General features: G+C 46.8%; 1 protein-coding gene across 1 annotated transcript; it reads right to left on the reverse strand.

Moving 5' to 3' along the window:
- Positions 1 to 4: 4 nt before the first annotated feature.
- Positions 5 to 17387, reverse strand: LOC130150021 (uncharacterized). Its single transcript, XM_056340487.1, has 20 exons — positions 17177 to 17387; positions 17038 to 17094; positions 15422 to 15459; positions 14070 to 14210; positions 12447 to 12509; positions 11169 to 11289; positions 10646 to 10738; positions 9479 to 9639; positions 8282 to 8367; positions 7978 to 8061; positions 6704 to 6766; positions 6484 to 6561; positions 6303 to 6391; positions 5530 to 5566; positions 4117 to 4265; positions 3841 to 3903; positions 3444 to 3519; positions 2723 to 2807; positions 2458 to 2545; positions 5 to 1905 (listed from the first exon to the last, which is right to left on the reverse strand). Exons 1-20 carry the CDS (start codon positions 17330 to 17332, stop codon positions 1795 to 1797), a joined length of 1839 nt encoding a protein of 612 aa, XP_056196462.1. The 5' UTR covers positions 17333 to 17387; the 3' UTR covers positions 5 to 1794.
- Between the last annotated feature and the right edge of the window lie 46 nt (positions 17388 to 17433).

Below are 17433 nucleotides of genomic sequence, written 5' to 3' on the forward strand. Positions count from 1 at the left end.
CGGGGGCCTTTCACCAGGACAAGTAAAGTTTATCATAGTAAATTCAGTACCAGGGAAGTGCTGCACTGGAAACGTGCACTGATGTGATACCAGTTTAGAGAAAGGGAGGAAGCAGTGTGCAGAAAAGACAGACAACACTATTGTCAGTCAGTAAAACCCCTCAGTTCTTTCTTCTTCCCACTGTTAGTAGGATGTGAGTATTATTTTTAAAAGACAACAAACTCTTAACTTTAGCTCCTATCATTCCTCCTAGCAACTTGAGCTCCCTCACTTTGCCCAGAGAATTAATTAAATATTGAAATTATAATTTTTCATCATGTGTCATTTAGGAAGGGATATGAAATAAATAGCTTCATCTAGAAGGACTGTAGTTGAGTATTTTAAACATCCATCTCTAATCCCATGAGTAATAGCATTAAATTAGGGAATATTCAGTCACTTCCTTCAAGCAATAATGTTCCTGGCAGAAATTTATTCTTGTCAAACACTTATGAACTCCCTTATTGCTATACAATGCATTTCAGCAGTGTTTCACTCTAAGGTATGTTGGTAGTGTTTAATAACTTAGCATTAATAATAGAAATATTTACTTTTAAACTCTTCTTCATAAAGCTGAACTATACTAGAATCTAGTGAAAAAACAGTTGTGGCAGTATCACATAGGGGAATTAAAAGGCAGTATCAACCATATAATTTAACTGTGGATGCTAGGGGCAGCTGATGGTAGGAGTTGATGGTTTAACTCAGGTGATTAAGGAGATGGCAATGCGATGTTCTTCCATTCAGATGCCGTCTGACTGAACTTTGCCATTAGTAAAGTGCTAGCTCTGCTTAAAGAGTGGGTATGTATGGGGGGGGGGAAAAACCCTCCCAAACCGTACTGAGTTTGGGAGAAACTGCAACTACTTTCTGTTCCTTCTTCCCTTCCAAGCTGAGTAAGAATACAGTTATCTTCTCTGCTCCTATCTATATGACAGCTTCTCCAGCAGCCTGATCACAAGCCCAGGATACCTGGTGAGCCCTGAACCAGAGCTTTGAATCGCCGAGTTGATGAGGATTCATGCTCTACTTTTTCTTACCCTTGCACATAAGGCCGAAGGTAGATAGGACAGCTCATGTAGCAAGCACACCCTTACTTCGTGGAACAGTTAAGAACTGACCTTAGGCTGTTTGTAGCTTAAGGAACAGCAGCACAGCAACACTTCCATAGCTACAGGCTTGCTATATTGCTGTGAGGAACTAAGTAAGGGGCCAAAAGACAAAACTACCTAATTGCAGTTGTGTTAAGATCCTCATCATTCCAAGGGAGCTAGGCATTATTTGCTGTCTCTTCCCCCCTCAAAACAGTACCTTTGTTATATCCTGGAGCAGGAGGAGTTCAGTGAGGTTTAAGGTCTAGAGATTGCACCTTTCCCTGCACAGTAGTATGAACTGCCCACATGCAGTCCTGTAGATGCAATTGTCTTCCATCTTTACACAGGACACTTACATGGAAAGGGGTTGCAGAAGATAGTTGCAGCTTCCCCTGTTGGCAAAAACACAGTGAGGAACTAGCTAGCACAGTTGGTGTCCCCAGTATAAACTGGACCATCCAATAACAAACAGGGAGCAGAAGTGATGGCTGCTAAGCATCAGTGCCTGCTTAGACCAGTGTTCCTCCCCATTCCTCAAACGGGCCTACTACTGAGCCTTACTCAGATGAACACTGAAAACAAGTCCACTCTTAATATTCGCTCAGGTCACACTAGGGAAAAAAAAAAAAAAAAAGGCTTAGTCCCCTTCTTGGTCACTCCATCATGCAAGGATGTCGTAATAAATGGATGGTTTTTTTGTCTGGTAACGGAACTGCTCTAGCTTCAGGCCAATCCTCAGAAGAACAGCTTCATCCCACCATTTTGCCATGACCTGGGAGAAGACGAGAGAGGGAGAGAGAAAGGAGGAAGGAGGGGAGGAAAAAAGTAGCATCATCACATACAGGTGCTCTTGAAAGCCCTAGAAAACAATTTCTTTTCCCTCAACAGCACCTAAAGGACACATGTTTTTTTTCCCTATTACATCAGTAAGTAACTTTTTATTTGGGATAAAGGCAGCTGTGTGACTTATCATTACAAGACATGGGCCTTTCATATGCATGAGGTCCATTTCAAGAGGGAAGGTCTTAAAGAAGTTACAGAAATGAGAAATCGGAGATGAAAGAGTAGTGACAAATTGGGTACTGATGCAAACAAACAAGACGACAGATAAGTCTACCTCCCAGATATCTGAAGAGTCCTTCTACCATTCAGGAGTGAGTTTCTCCGAGGCAAATCTCTTCACCCACAAGTTAAAACTTATTACCAGCGCCTGCCAAGTCCTCAAGTGTGTTATGTGGAACAGCAGGAGCCTGGTTATAGTGGTTCAGGACAAAGTCAGCTGGGGATTTTTATGACCCAGCATTCACAAAGAGCCAATACTCACCTGGAAACTGATGGGAAGCCCAGCAGCAGAATATCCAATGGGGACCACAAGGCCTGGAATCCCAGTGAAGTTACCAAGCTGCATGAACCTGGGGAAAAAGCTGTTGTCAGCATTCCTGCCTTAGGACAGCAGCAGAGACATGCTTTGGGGAAAAGCAACTAGGATCAATCTCTCCTGCTCTACAGCCTGAGCTCCTTCAGTTAGTGCAGCTAGCCTCCAGCTGTTCCCACGCTTGTTACTGTAGTGCAGGCAGTGCTCTTCTTACCTCATGGACCGGACTGTGAAGGACAGGTCGCTGCTCCCAGTCAAGAGATCAGATTCATAGATTCTTGGGGCAGTGCAAGCAACAGCTGTGGAGAGATCACAAATTTAAGAGGACCTCAGGACATCATCTTGTCTACCCTTCTGTCTCGGATGGTCAGCTAGAGCAGGCTGCCAAGGACCATGTCCAAATGGCTTTTAAATATCCCCAGGGATGGAGATGCCACAGCCTGTCTGGGCAACCTTAAGTGCTTAAAGAGCAAAGGAAGAGTCGGGCAGTGGGCAATCTTCAAGGAACAGCTCAGGTCATTAAAGCCATGTTTGATAAACGTTGGTGATGCCAACTCACACCCCTGGAATGCAATCAAGTCACTGGGATTTATGAATTAAGCAGTTCCTTTTTAGAGCAAGAACATTTGCATACACAGAAGTAGACATCCAGTCCCCCCCCCTCATGTCAACGTGCTGGCTCTGCAGCTCCCATTTCAAATACCAAGGAGTTTCTCAGAGTCATGGACGATATAGGCAGTAAGAATAGAAATACACAGCAGATCTAGAAATACACAGCAGCCTTTCTAACCAGACTGCATTAGCTTCTGAAGGCTTGAGACACAGCAAAGTATTTGCACAAAAGTCATGCACAAAAGGGGAAGTTAATGGAGTGACTGTTCCTAAAATGCACCACAGCTTTTGGGGACCCGCTCTTTGGCCGAGACTGCCAATACCTGGTGTAAGGATACAGTTCACAGTGGTGAAGATCTCTTGCAAAAATCGCATGCTCCGAGTTCTCTGTCGATTTGCCTGCAAGCAGAGAGACCACTGTCTGACTGGGCCTTCTTGATCCGCGAGGCTCACGTTTGATGTTGACAGACTCTGCCCATCAGAACCTATGCCTTTGCAAAAGACAACACCACTCGTGCAGTTTAGAATCAAAGATGCAGGACTAGTCCAGATGGTGTGTCCTCTGTAGTGCCCCACCATTCAGCATGCTTTCACAGCAGAAGGCAGTCCAGCTGGGTGATAATCTCCCCATACACGTGGAAAGGTAAGAGAATCCTCTACCCCACCTTTACAATTTCACTAGGTGCCTCCCTCCAGCCCTCACCACAGCACGTTCCTTACCGTAATATAATCCAGAGCTGTGAACTGGGAAGCCAAGGCCAGGTTAGCCCGAGTGTCCAAATTCTGAAAGAAAACATCGACCATGGCTTTGCTTGCAAGAAACTCAATGTGGAGCCCAGAAGTTCTCTTCCAGGTCCGGTCTACTATATCGGTACTCACCCAACTGGTGGTTTGTCACAGAAAAAGCAGGAAACCCTCAGGTTTCTCAGTGACATGACACTTGCTCTGTATCAGCCAGGACAATTACTGCCACCGATCCAAGCTGCTGCTACTTACCATTTCCTGGAAATGTTTATTGAAGTCAGGTTGCAGGAAGTCCCTCATCTCGCTGAGAATGCAGATTACATGTGCTACTCGAACTTCCTCCATCTCTGGAAGAAACACTTCAACCACACTAGCTCCCAAACTCTGCAGGTGCTCCACAGCTGCATACAGAACAGGTAAAACAAACAGCATCCCTGAGTACACCAAACTTCACAGAAGGGCTGCAAATCTCCACTCCCTTGAGAAGTTGGAGACCCCATAGGCCATTACAAGGTAAGCATCTCCAGCACATCATGTGGCATGCAGACTGCTGCAGCTGCTTCTCATAGGTAAAGGCCTTCAGCCTAACTAGAACTCAACATCCCAACAGGGCAGGGGCAGGGGCTTGCAGACAGGTTCCTAACACAGCTGCTGCCTTTCAGGCAAGTTCAGCTCTTCCCTCTAGCCCCCAAAGTTAACCTGAAGAGTAAAGGTGGACCAACAATGCTTCCAAGCACTCGACATGACTGGTATTCTATCAGCACAAAGTGTTTATTTAGCATCACAAGATTCCCATTCAAAGCCTCTTATGAACCATTATGGTAGAGAAACCCAGGGGATACTCAAGAGACCAGGTCAACAGTACAGGTTCACTAAATCCTGATGTACTTTAGTAAGGCTGAACACCAAGATTTCAGGAAAAGTGAATATTTTGCAGTCTAAAAAGAATCTGTATCTTTTTTTTGTCCCCAGCTTCTTCATAAATACCCAGGCTTGCCTATTTCACTGGCTTATGGTGCATTTCTTCTAAGAAAACTCTACACATGCAGAAGCATGAGTGTCTATGGAAATAAGGAGGCTGAAGAAAATCCAGGCAAACAAAGCTTGAATACTGTGAACTCTCTCAGCTCCAATGCGTAGGAGGCCAACTACTTACTATACCAGGCATTGTAGAGTCTTTTGCCCCAGCCCCAAGTACTCACCAGGGTCAATTTTGCTTAGTCTAAAATCTGACAAAGCCACCCTAAAGGCACCATTTGGCTGATTTCAAGGAAATACCAGAGGACTGGATACATCACAAAGACCTAGCCCTGTCTTTGCTACTGAACATTATGTCGTGAAACAAGTCTCTCCCTTAAAAGTCTTTTACCACTAAAGCTCGCAGAGTAAGTATTAAAAGCACAGATCTGTCTTTATACAGCGGCTTAGCACACTGGACTGCATTCTTCCATTGTAACCTGACTAGCCTACAACTGCCGAGCTTTTTAACCCTCAGCAGTCAGGAGAGCTTCCCTAATACAAAGCTACTGCTGTTTGTCCAGCCAGACCTCTTTAAACATCTGCCTTCAAGGACTTCAGGTGAGATCTTTTTAATGCAGATGTAAGAGGAGCACCAAGTGATACCTTGACATCAGGCAGAGTAAGAGACAGACTTTTCCTCTTTACCTTTCTCACAGATGGACAGGACTTCATCGTCACATGCCTAGAGAATAAAAGCAAAGAACTAAGCAGACTTTAGTAACGGCTGTCTTCTCCTTGGTGAGCGCACTCACCAGGACTTTGGTCCTCATGGAGATTTCCTTGCTCTTGTCCCTAATAGTAGTGAAACACAGCCCTCCAGGACTGCCCTAGGCCACCTGCTCCACAGCTTGCAGGTCATACCCCTAAGGAAAAGAAAGGTCATCTTTTCCAGAGGAGAGCATATTCCTCCTCTGCACTGGGGCAGAGCCAGAAAGAGTCCTGGTTTTCCTCCAGGGAAGAAATCCTGAGCACATTTGTGGGGTCGCATTACAGTTGCCAAGCAGTACTAGCTTGCAAGCCCTGTTTCCATATTGGAATGATGAAGTATCACGCAGCCAGCTACAGCATTGTCACCAAACAGATACACTTAATTTTCCTCATTTGATTTTAAACCAACTGCCTTTTGTAATCAGCTCAGAAGCACTGCTTCCAATAGAAACAGCAGTATAAGGAAGCACACTGCCATCAACTGTACAGTCATTAGTTTGCCTCATGCCTCCAACAGACTTTTCCTCAAAAGACTGCCCTAGGAAAAAATCTATCCCTGTCGATGGTTTCACCCAGGGTATATTCTCTTCCAATTACAAGACTAAATATGAAGAGCTCTAACAATGACAGGCAAGGAAACAGTGAATGCACTGAATTCCTTTAAATTCTCATTTTGCAAAGCAGCAGAAAGAAAGAGGTAGAACAGTCACCTTAAAAAATGTCCAGTCCACTCCCAGTTTTAAGCCTTTCAGGTCAGTAGCACACATATCAGATAGAGTTGCTTTGGGCTGTTTTAGTCCTGCAGGGCACAAACAAGAGTTCCTCCTTTTATCTAGGATGCCTCTAGGAAGGCAAAGCACCTGGGCTTTGGGAGGGAGAGGGCTCACCTACCATATGGATAGAGCGGATCTGGCTCAGCAAGGATACTGTAAACAATGGCTGCATCTGCCACTGAGGTACAGATAGGTCCTGTAAAAGAGAGATCAGTTCTAAAAATGTGACAAGGAGTAAACGGTACCCTTCCTCCCAAGGTCCTTCATAGGCACTGATTGCCTCCCCTGTGAGAACAGCACACAGCAAGGTCCCTGAAGCGGAACAGAAGTTCTCTTACCTACACTGACTGTGGAGTAGGAGAGTGGCAAGCTGCCGTAAGAACTAATGCGCCCAAATGTGCCTAGAGAAAAAGAAATGGGCAGTTAGCCAGGTACCAGTAGTTGCTGGCAAGGTCTGACCTAGATGGCTCTGATACCTCTAGTCAGTAAGCAACATACCCTGCTAGTCACTGTTTGCTGTTTCAGAGCGCAGTCACTCATCTTTCAGTGCCCTGTTCTGCTGACCACGATCTGTCTCATCAGTGAAAGAGACAGGTTCAACAAATAGTGAAACTGGTTTCCCCATAAGAAATTATTTAGCTGAGAGGAAATATGTGCAGGGGCATTTTGAAATACATGCATTGAAATATGCAGAAGCAGCACCTATGGTATGGAGGATGGAGAGGCAGCAGCAGGATTATCAACAGCAAGAGATACCACCCCCTGGGAGATTTCACCCACTCCACCAGTGAGACCTCAAGCCTAACACCAATTGTCTTCTGCAAGTACTTGTATCGCCTTTCTGAGCAGTTAGATTTTTGTCATTGTCATCATTATCTTCCTCAGATGAATCAAAATTAGTCAAGTTGATCACATGTGAAGGACAGAAAAACAGTAATGGCTGAGTATCTGCCCTCAAATGAAGCAGCCAAGATCCTTCAGATTGATAAGCCATTCCCAGAAGCTGGCATCTCTTCCATGTGACAATCCTGTCTCACCACCTCCCATGGTGTAGAAACTGCCCTGTGCATTTATGTCCTCTGCACATTCTTCTTGATTACATTAATTTTGTACAGCAAAACCTGCTACTCCTTCTAACACCGAGATAAGAGGGAATTACTACATCCCGGTTATATACAAGCCTATTACCAGGTTTAATGGACCAGATAGTCTGAGCAGCATCAGCCTCTCCATATAATAGGGGTGATGGCAAACCATTGGGGCTGGAGTTGCTTTTCACCAGCTCACTACAGACACAGGTGTTAAGAACACCTCTCGGCAACAAATGGATATTGAAGAGGGATGAGTGAGTAGCAAAAAAAGCAGCACCCGTGTTTTGTTTAGCGTTTGACTCAAGTAAGTTTGGGGGTTTTAATATCTTTACAATAGTCAGTATTGAGAATATGTCCACTCTGCCAGTCCAGCCCATGTGACTCCCAAGGTGTTATACTCCAGGGTTTCTCTGGTCAAGTTTTGCTTGACAGGAATTAATGGACTGTGCCTGACTTGTTTGTGGCATCCTCAAAACAGCGAACAAGACACACACTCCCCCTCCATGATTAAAGGACTCTACCTTTCAGCCCCACCACACCACAGAACGAAGCAGGAATCCTCACAGAGCCACCCCCATCTGTGCCAATAGCCACCGGGCAGAGACCTACAAAAAAAACACAACCCACACATGGGCCTGTGATCAGAGACATCGTGTTGCCCTGTCCATTCTACTAGTAGCTGTAGCCAAGACAGTACACAGAGCTCTCTGTTCAGCTACAAGTTCTCTCCAGCTTCTAAACCCCTTTGTAAAAACTAAATGCCTGAGGTACTCTGGCTCAGGACCTTCTTCCCACCACCTCTGATCTCCATTTAGGCCCACTTACCTGCTGCTACAGCTGCTGCTGACCCACTGGAGCTCCCACCTGTGAAGTGGTTAGGCTTGTAGGGATTCCTAGGGATCTTGTGGTACCTGAAGCAGACAAACAGTGTTGAATCTTTTTCTAGGAAGGACCACATGCACTACAGGGCAGGAAAAGATCCAGAAACACAGCTCAGGGATTCTGATTTCTTAGTAAAGAGATACCATTTAATCCCAGACAATGCTATGTCCCTAGAAAACAAGATGCAAAGAAGACTTCTACCTCAAAGCCCAATCTCATTATCACAAGCAGCCCATCCAAAAGGCAGGCTCAAAGCAACAGAAAGGATGCCACTCCAGCTCTTCTGTCTGCGACAACACCGTGCCATTACTGCATGCTACAGTGCATTACGCAGTTCCAAAAGGCGGAGCAGCTGGCAGCCAGCAATTCTTACAGACAAGCCAGTCAGCATCCCCACTCTGCCCTTTATCCCAGAGCAACAGCTCCCAAAGTCTCCAGTCTGACCACAGTCCCCAGACACCAGAGACCGGCCAGGAGGCAAGGTACCCAGCCAACCTCACAGGGAGGAAGTGCCCTGGTGTGTTGTTGCAGCTGATGGGGAATCCCCAGTTCCATCCAGCTGCATGTGCACAAGCATGGCTCTCCACACATGCCTTATCAAGGCTCTGAGGACCACTGCTCTGGAATAGCAGTTCTCAGTTTGGCTACAGCTGGAGAATTCTCAACAGTAAAGTAAATTCCAGTGAACCTGTTTTAGCTAGGAAATACAGTAAACCCACTACATTATCCTGAGATGACTACATTTTCTCATCATTCTGGGCCTTTAGCCATTACTGTGACTAAGCATTAGATTACTATTTATCTATTTTCTCTCACCACTTTTGTCTACCACTTATCCTGTAAACATTCACACCTCCAGGCCTGTAAGACCTGGCAAACCAAGTTCCTTACTCAGCAGACACCACTCAGATTCTCTCCTTCCTTTGGTTTCAGGTGCCTTCAGGCTTCCACAGCTACTCTGACCCTCAAATCTACAATGCTGGGGTTTTATACCCTCAGGGTTCTCCCTGCACAGGGTGCTTCAGTCAGTTTTATCCTCACATGCTTGCCCTATTTTTATACCTTTCCCTGACAGTACTGGACAGACTTTTAGCTTTCTAGACCGGGGTGGGGGGAAAGAGAGGCAAAAGGGATTTTTACCTATTAGGGTTGCATCCAGTTGTTCCAGTCCCTAGTTCATGCATGTTTGAGACCCCAATAATGATAGCCCCAGCCTCTCGCAGCTTCTTGGCCACAGTAGCATCTTCTGTTTCAGGCTCTGTCCCAAGATACACTGTTCCCACTCGGTGATGGTAAGGTACCTTAGCAAGAAGACACCTTATTATTCACCCTAAAACCCTGGCAAGGTAGGCAGGCATGTGTGCCTGTGAAGCATGCACACTTCAACTCCATAACAGATCCCAGACATTAGGACCCACAGAGGTAAAGTAGGGGCTAGGAAGCTTCACAGGACACTTAACCCTTCAATATCTGGTCCTTCGCCCATGCAGACGAGGCCTTTTAATACCATGACACAGAAGAGCAGAAACACGTAGATCATCAAAACGTCTGCCTCCCTGCAACAATGCATCTGCTATGCCCAGAGGCTGCAGAACAGTCACCTTGGCTCCACAGCACGTAGGAGCTCTATTTTCCATTTTTCTACAGACAGAGCTGCAGCATTTCAGATCTGCAGTGCTTTGAAGCAAGGCACCAAGATTAGATGAATGCCAAAATACCAGATGGACTAATTTTCAGGATATGCTAAGTACTCCTTGAGGTAGCAATGGAAGACTCTATACAGAAACAGGACTCCCACCTTGTGGGTAGGTCTCTGCAGAACCTACAACAGCTTGATGACACTGTCAGGAGCATTTAATCGTAACTTGTTAGGCCACAGGCAAAACTCCTCATGAATGAAGATTTTCAAAGTAACACATATTTCTGACACGTCCTTTAAAGTAAGGAGAGAGGGATGCTTTGCTGGTGGAGCAGAGGCAGTGCCTGAGAAATACAGGCAGTTACACCCACTGCTACAGATGCTTTCATACATTCTCATTTCATCAGAAGAGGGACTGTTTCCCACTCCCACTCTCTACTTCCCACGGATTAAAGAGATCAGTACAAGATACGAAACACGTCTGCTGTACCCAAGATCTGTCTTCACCTGGCAAAACTTGTTAATCCTACTCATTACAAACATTCTCAGGCTTTTGCCAAGGAGCTGGCCTTAAAACCTCATTAGAGCTGGCCTTTAAACCTCGTTGGAGTGAGCTGTCCATGTTGACCACCTGCAAGATGAACTGACAGCTAGACAAGGAAACTCACCACTTTGAACTCTTCTTTCAGACACACTGGGATGCCATCCAGATATGACAGGGTACATTTATTCCTGTAACGAGCAGTGGAGGCCTCAGCCATCTGCACAAAGGAAAAATAAAAAGTGTATATTATATATATTTAGTTCAGCCAAAGGTCATTACCAGCATCAGAATGGATACCAAAAATGGTTTTCTCAGTCTGCTACTAAGCCAAACTATAAGAGTTTCTTTCTTCTTCCACCATATACTGGTGGGAAACCACTACTTCGAAGCATCTATGCTAATAGATAACACATAAGCACAGAAGTCCCATTTTAAACATATAGTCATCCAGCGGGAAACAGACTGCTTTAATGCTACCTCTCTCCTGGCAGGAAGAAAACTTGTTTGTAGTCCTCTGCACAAGGAGGGAGGAAAACCATACATATTTATCTGTGCAATATATCAGCAGAAGAGCCTCTGCCCCTTCTAATGGATGATACTGCTCTTGGGGCAGCAGAGGCCCCTTTCCTACCAGATGCAGACATTACCAGCATTATTTGCTCCGAGTCCCATTGCACTATCGCTCTGAGTGGGGGCGTGGATTTGTCGCAGTCCTCCAGCATGGCAATGATGTTCTTTGCTACCTGAGATGGCGTCAGCTTCCCACTCCTACAGGGCAGGACAGAAGTTGGGACCTTGTTACAAGACCCCCACACCACACCCACACACAGGGTTTGCCCCTCATGTAGCAAGATGGCAGCTGTCACAGCTGTAAGCAAGAACTATGTAAAAATCTGCATGTGGTGATGATTTCAACACAGTTGACACCACCAGGACAGAAGACTCCCTTCCTTAAGTACAGAATTTGCCTACGCAGCACACCTCCAACCCTTAGAATAGTGGCAGGAACTAGGAAAGTTACCAAGATATTCCTGAACCACCAGATAAACAGGGAAGGCCAGCTGACAGTTTTACAGAGTCCTCAAGCTCCTGAAGCTACGAAACTCCCAGTACTATGAGCTAAGACCAAGAGGTCAGCCTCGCCTTCCTTCCTACAGGTCTCCTGTTACAAAGAAGGGGCTCCCAGCAGTACTGTCATAACAAACAGGCCTTCCCCTGCTCCTGGCAAAAGGCTACATTACACCACAAACACGTCTGTCTCTGGCTGACACAAAAGCCGCACAGTCAGGATGCACCTGTAACACCAGACTAGTGTCGGCTTCCACTCCACAGCCTGCTGGTAGAGGTGGTCCTTGAGGAACCAGTGCGAGGAGCACAAGAGGATTTATGTGAGCACTCTACATGTGGTGCATGCCCCACAGGCAACCAGGAGCTACCAAGCAGCCAACAGCTTGCAGAACTGGACAGTCAGAGATGTACTCCCAGTTCTTTCCAAGCTGGACACATTTACTGGGTGAAAGCAGGCAAACTGCTCACAGGAACACAAGCAGTGGGGAACCAAGTGATTTTTCAAAGATGCACAGTATATGCAACTCGCATCATCCACATGAACCTTCCTCTCCTTCTCACTCATGTTTGGGCAAACAAGGTATGTAGAAATCTCCCCCAGAGAAGACTGACAATAAGCCAAGGAAAGTAGCATTTAAATATCCTTGCAGGCTTGTAAAAGTTGTGCCAGCTCTCCCAGCTGGTTTTCTTTTGTTACTTTATTAGTGGGAAAGGACTGCAGAGGGTGATGCTAAACAGTGGTACCTCAAGGACAATTCTAACAAAAAGAGAGGCCTAAGAGCTTGTAGAACAGTGGCAGCCCACCACAGGAGGGGAACACGTGAGACAGGTTGTTTCCAGACTGTAATTTCACCTACCGGTAGCAGTCCAGGTAGTCTTTGATCCCTTTGAAGCTAAACCCATTGCTAGCAGAATCAGACCTGCAAAGAAATGATTAAAGGGGCAACTGTGAACCATCAAAGCCACCCCTGTTTAGACCTATAGACTTCAGCATCACAGTCCAAAGCAGGTTTGGACACCACTCACAGTAAACCTGCTGGTCACTGTTTGGACTGCTAGCCTATGCTTTTCAGCTCACACTGTCACAGACTCCTTGCACACATACCAGACACTAGGCACTCTAAGGGTGCCACAGAAATAAGGGGTCAGTCTTGTTGACATTTCCTAGTTGCTTCATATTTCTACTGCAATACAGCAGTCATTAAACTGTTCAAAATTTATTCCAGGTTCACATTTGCTACTCACCACTGCAACATTACAGAATAGCTAGAACATACTGGTAAAACTACCCCCAGGATCTTGTTGCAAGTTAGATCCAGAGATAACCAGCAGCACATACAGTGTGTTGTGCAGGAGGGGGAAAAGGCACTATGCAGCACATGCAAGGATACACATCAGCAAGCTGCTTTAAAACTAAGTCAATGGCTCTAGCACATAAGAAATAAACCATTTCTCATCATAACAGGATTAACATAAGATCATGTGAAGAGCTAGCTACAATTACTACTCCTGTGATGTCTCCATGTCATCACCCAAACTAGAAGCCAAATCCTGGAACAGGACAGCACATGGCACCATAACGTGCTATGCTGGGAAGAGGTTAAGGCTCCAGTAACCTGCCCTGTATGTATCACTGGTGGAGGCAGGGACATAAGAACTAGAAGGCTGCACTCACCCTGACCAATGCCTGCAGAAAACATATCCCTCCCTCTAAAGTGAAGGAGCTGAAAGTTTTTTCTTGCTTTAGTTTAAGAACTTGAGCAGGGAGCAAGCTTAATCCTGCTAAAAGCTGAGATACATATAAAGAACCTGAGATGCTGATGAAGTACAGCTCATATTTTCAGTAACTACTGGATAGGCCCACAATAAGAACCAAGATGAGCTGAGGAGAGCATTCACAGCAGCCCAGATGCTCCCATCTCAGCATCAGACCTCAGGAGACATGTAAGCCTTAGTAATGTTTTGCCTGGAATCTAGTGGGATTTAATCAAGTGCAGGCTGCAGTCAAAATGCTGAACTGGCTTTTACCCAAGCAATGTAACTAACAGAGCCTGATTTCTTGTGGATCTTTTTCTTTACAACCCATGTACCTTCTCTCCTCCAAGTAACCCCTGTGTTCTCTTTGAGATTCCCCACAGGCAAGAAACGCCACACCTGCAAACTCATTTCAAGGGTTGTATGCACTGACTAGCCAACCACTAGGTCTATCTGCTCTAACAGTGCAACCAGAGCCCTAGCAAGGGAAGAATCTGGTCTCTCCCCAATAAGCAGGCTCCCTGGAACTTGTGGAAACTTCACATAACTACCAACAATTTATAAGTTACAAAAGGAAAGATGACTGACAGCACTATTTGTTCTGTAAAATAGCTGGGTGTGGGAAAAGATTTTAATCCAGAATACTGACAACAACAGCTTTCCACTGATATAATAGTGCCAAGACAAGTGTTCTTCCACTCCACTCTTACACATCACATACTGACCTTGCAGCTATCAGCTGCTCGATAATATCCGAAGTGCTTCTAGCCTCAGACTTGTCTTCTGCAACCTCCGCAGCAACCTCCGGGATAAACGTGGGATCTTCATGAATGTCAAGCGAACGCATGAGCGAGAAGTTGTTCAGCCTGAAAGAGAGTCACTGCTAGAGTTGCAAGCTCCACCATGACTAATTTTTCAGACTGTTCAGAGGGAACCTTACCCAAGAACATTTTGTTTTAGCAGTCTGCTCTTACAGCAGGGAGTTGCAACAGTTACAAGATAATCCCTTACACCTTTCTTAAAGGCAGCATCAAATCTATCCTGCTTGCTTAACAGAGCCTCCTACCTCTTGACATAAAGCCAGCCAGCCTCCGTAAACCCAAGCTGAGAAAGAAATGGTGAAAGTCTTTGATTCACTTTAATTAGACATATCACCCACAGACCAAAGAGGACAGGAATGGAAAGGAAACTGAGAAAGCAGTATAAACCATACATTCAAGCACTAATCCTGTTAGAACAGCACCTCTTCAGACTTTTCCATGACCTGCTTCAACATGGTTCATTTGCAACCAAATACAACCAGCGTAAGTCCAGGGCTTGGAACATGTAAAGGAAAAAACCCAAGACCCTGCCATAGTTGTCAAGGAATGATCTGCTGTGTAACAGCAGTGACACTTGTCTGGGACTGATTCACATGCCCCAAACAAAAAATTGAGGGGTACCAATTATGTGTAATACATTTCTGTGTCCTGGGATCTGCACAGATCATCCACCAAATCACAGGCAAACTATGTGAGCCAAGCGTGAGCTTGAGGTTCCCGACACCTCTTACCTGACTGGCTTAGTGCAATGTACACTTGAAAGCACAGTTTCTAAACAAAAACATAAAAGCGAGAGAAGGAGAAAAGGCTGATCTAAATAGTGGGTAACTTAAAAAAGAACATACTAAAACCACTGAACTTCATATCCGGCCTCAATTCCACACAACTACTATTCTTTTACCACTGCTGGTGATAAACAGCAGATTTGCACATGCTTTTGCTTTGAAAGGAAAGACTGCTCTTTAGCAAAAGAACAGAAAGGCAAAGAGGCAAGCTGGTGAATTTTATTTCTATCCACTTGCCTGAGTGTGAATAAAGGTTGATTCCTTCTCATAGAGGCCCACTCAAACCAGTTTTTTTTTAAATAATCTAGTAAACATTATGAAAATCTTGCTGACTCTCAAGTTATGCAGCTTCCCTCTTAGAAAAGGTCATTTCAGATAACCCATAAGTGGTACACAATGCAAGTACCTTTACAAGAAAAAAAAAAAAAAAAGAAATGGAACTGGGAGGGGAAGAACACTCCCCACTCTTACCTTATTAAAAGTGGCAGTAAGCAGATCTGTCCAAAAGCCTAGAAAAAAGCAAGCAGAAACATTGGTTTGCAGTAACTCTGACCCAAACACCTTCCTCGCTAGACAAGGAATGCTGGATGTGCTCACAATTGCCGCAGTCTAAAAGCACCCTAGAGAGCATGCAACGCTATGTAGTAAAAAAATAGCACAAATGCTTGTACTTCAGGCCACAAAACTGGCCCGAAATGCTTCCCCTTCTTGCCCCCCTCATATTTATATAATTATAAAGAGAGTGTTCCTTTGGTTCTCCTGCTTTTGTCCTTCCCTGACACAGCCCTGAAGCAGCCTGGAGCTGCAGGGTGCAACACTTTTAAGAGGCATCTATCTAGCTCCCATCCATTACTTTCTTCATGTTCCACAGATTATGCAAACATAGCATAAGGCAGACACTTATTATTATTTTGTTCATCCTACTGTTAGGAACGTTCCTCTCGCTCAACCAGCTCCTGCAGTAAACAGAGTTAACTTGGAAAAGCATGAACAATTTGGAGACTCTGTGGTAGCAGACAGCTGAAAACACTCTTTGAATACCTTGGTTCCCAGTGTAGCGATACCCACGGTCCCAAAGAGAGCAGTCCTTATTCCAGCCTGTCCTAATAGCTCAACAGTGGGCTTCACAGACATGTTAAGGGATGTACACATACAGTACAAGTCTGAAGCAAGACTCACACTCCTAGATCCGCGAAGTGATATGTTGCCTCACACATTACATAAGAATTGCTGCCTCTTCTTGAAAATGCATGGCTCCTAATCTATATCTAATCTAAACCAGCACAGTCCTGTAGGAGATTGAGAATCTCACATCCTCCCTCCAAGGGGGATGTCAGGAAAGATAAGAAGCTCAGGGCCACACACCAGAAGCAGCCACAAAGCAAAGAAGAAAAGGTATTCTGGCTGTTATATCCTGGAAGAAAGCCACTTGCAAGGTATTCTCACAAACACACACAGCCCATCGCTAGTTTTCACCCCAGGCCCACCCAGCCTCCAAGGTCTGCAAAAGGTCACTCTGCTGAAACGCGGCTTTCATGCCTAACCTTGACCCCTGCTCACAAGGAAAGGCCAAGCAGCAACAGAAAGGACCTGCTTTTGGGTGGGCAATGCCGCAAGGCAGGGGACGCAGGCTTTCCCCCCCCAGCCCCCTGCCACAGCCCTCGCACGCTCCACACCAGCCGCAGGCCAAAGCCCACCTGAGGGAGTGCTGGGGCGAGCGCTGGGGCACGGCTGCCTTCCAGGCTCTCCTGAACGCCCTCCCTGAGGGCCGAAGGGCCCGGAGCCCCTCACACCTGAGGGAAGCCGGCGGCCGCTGTACTCCGCCGAGTCTGGTGCTGGCTGCGGGCTCGCCGTGCCACGCTCAGCCAGGGGCCAGCTCACCCTCTCCCCACCGCATCCCACCCGGGGGCCAGGCTGAACCCAAAGGCACGCAGGGAGCGCCGCAACCTCCCCACGATTCCCCAAGCAGACCCCCTCCTTCCGAACCCCCTGGTCCCGCTTTCCCCACCAGCCTCGGTGGGGTTTTACCGCCCTGTTTACCCGCTCCCGCCGCGCCCTGAGGTACCGCCTCCGCTGCCCCGACCCACCGTGTTTGCCACATGAACGAAGAGCCGCAGCCCGGAGCCGCACAGCCGCGGGGCCCACTGCGGAGAGGAGGCAAGAAGTGAGCGCCGAGTCCCGCTCCCCGCCCGCCCGCTCGCCCCCCCTCTCCTCCCCGGCGCTCACAGGGTCCCGCGGCGGGCTGCGGCCCCGCGCCTCGGCCCAGCCCGGCTCCCGGCGGCGCAGCACGGCCCCCGCGCTGCCCGTGTGCCGCCGCACGCAGCACAGGTAGGCGGCGGCGGCCGACAGCAGCGGCAGGAGCAGCAGCAGGAGCAGCGCCATCGCGGTCCTTCCCCTCAGCCCGGCGGGGGCACGGAGCCCTTCCGCTGCCCGGGCGGAGCTTGGGCCTCGCCCCGCCCGTGGGCCGGCCCTGCCCGCGCACC

The sequence above is a fragment of the Falco biarmicus genome, chromosome 5 (genome assembly GCF_023638135.1).
Source record: "Falco biarmicus isolate bFalBia1 chromosome 5, bFalBia1.pri, whole genome shotgun sequence".
Classification (NCBI taxonomy): Eukaryota; Metazoa; Chordata; class Aves; order Falconiformes; family Falconidae; genus Falco; species Falco biarmicus.

What these genes read in the sequence shown, in the direction of transcription:
- LOC130150021 (XM_056340487.1), bottom strand. Translation starts at nt 17,332, where the DNA reads ATGGCGCTGCTCCTGCTGCTGCTCCTGCCGCTGCTGTCGGCCGCCGCC. An exon ending in TCGTTCATGTGGCAAACACG is followed by an intron (nt 15,460 to 17,037) that starts GTGGGTCGGGGC and finishes GCTTTTTTCTAG; the next exon opens with GCTTTTGGACAGATCTGCTT. An exon ending in TTCACAGTCCGGTCCATGAG is followed by an intron (nt 2,546 to 2,722) that starts GTAAGAAGAGCA and finishes CTTTTTCCCCAG; the next exon opens with GTTCATGCAGCTTGGTAACT.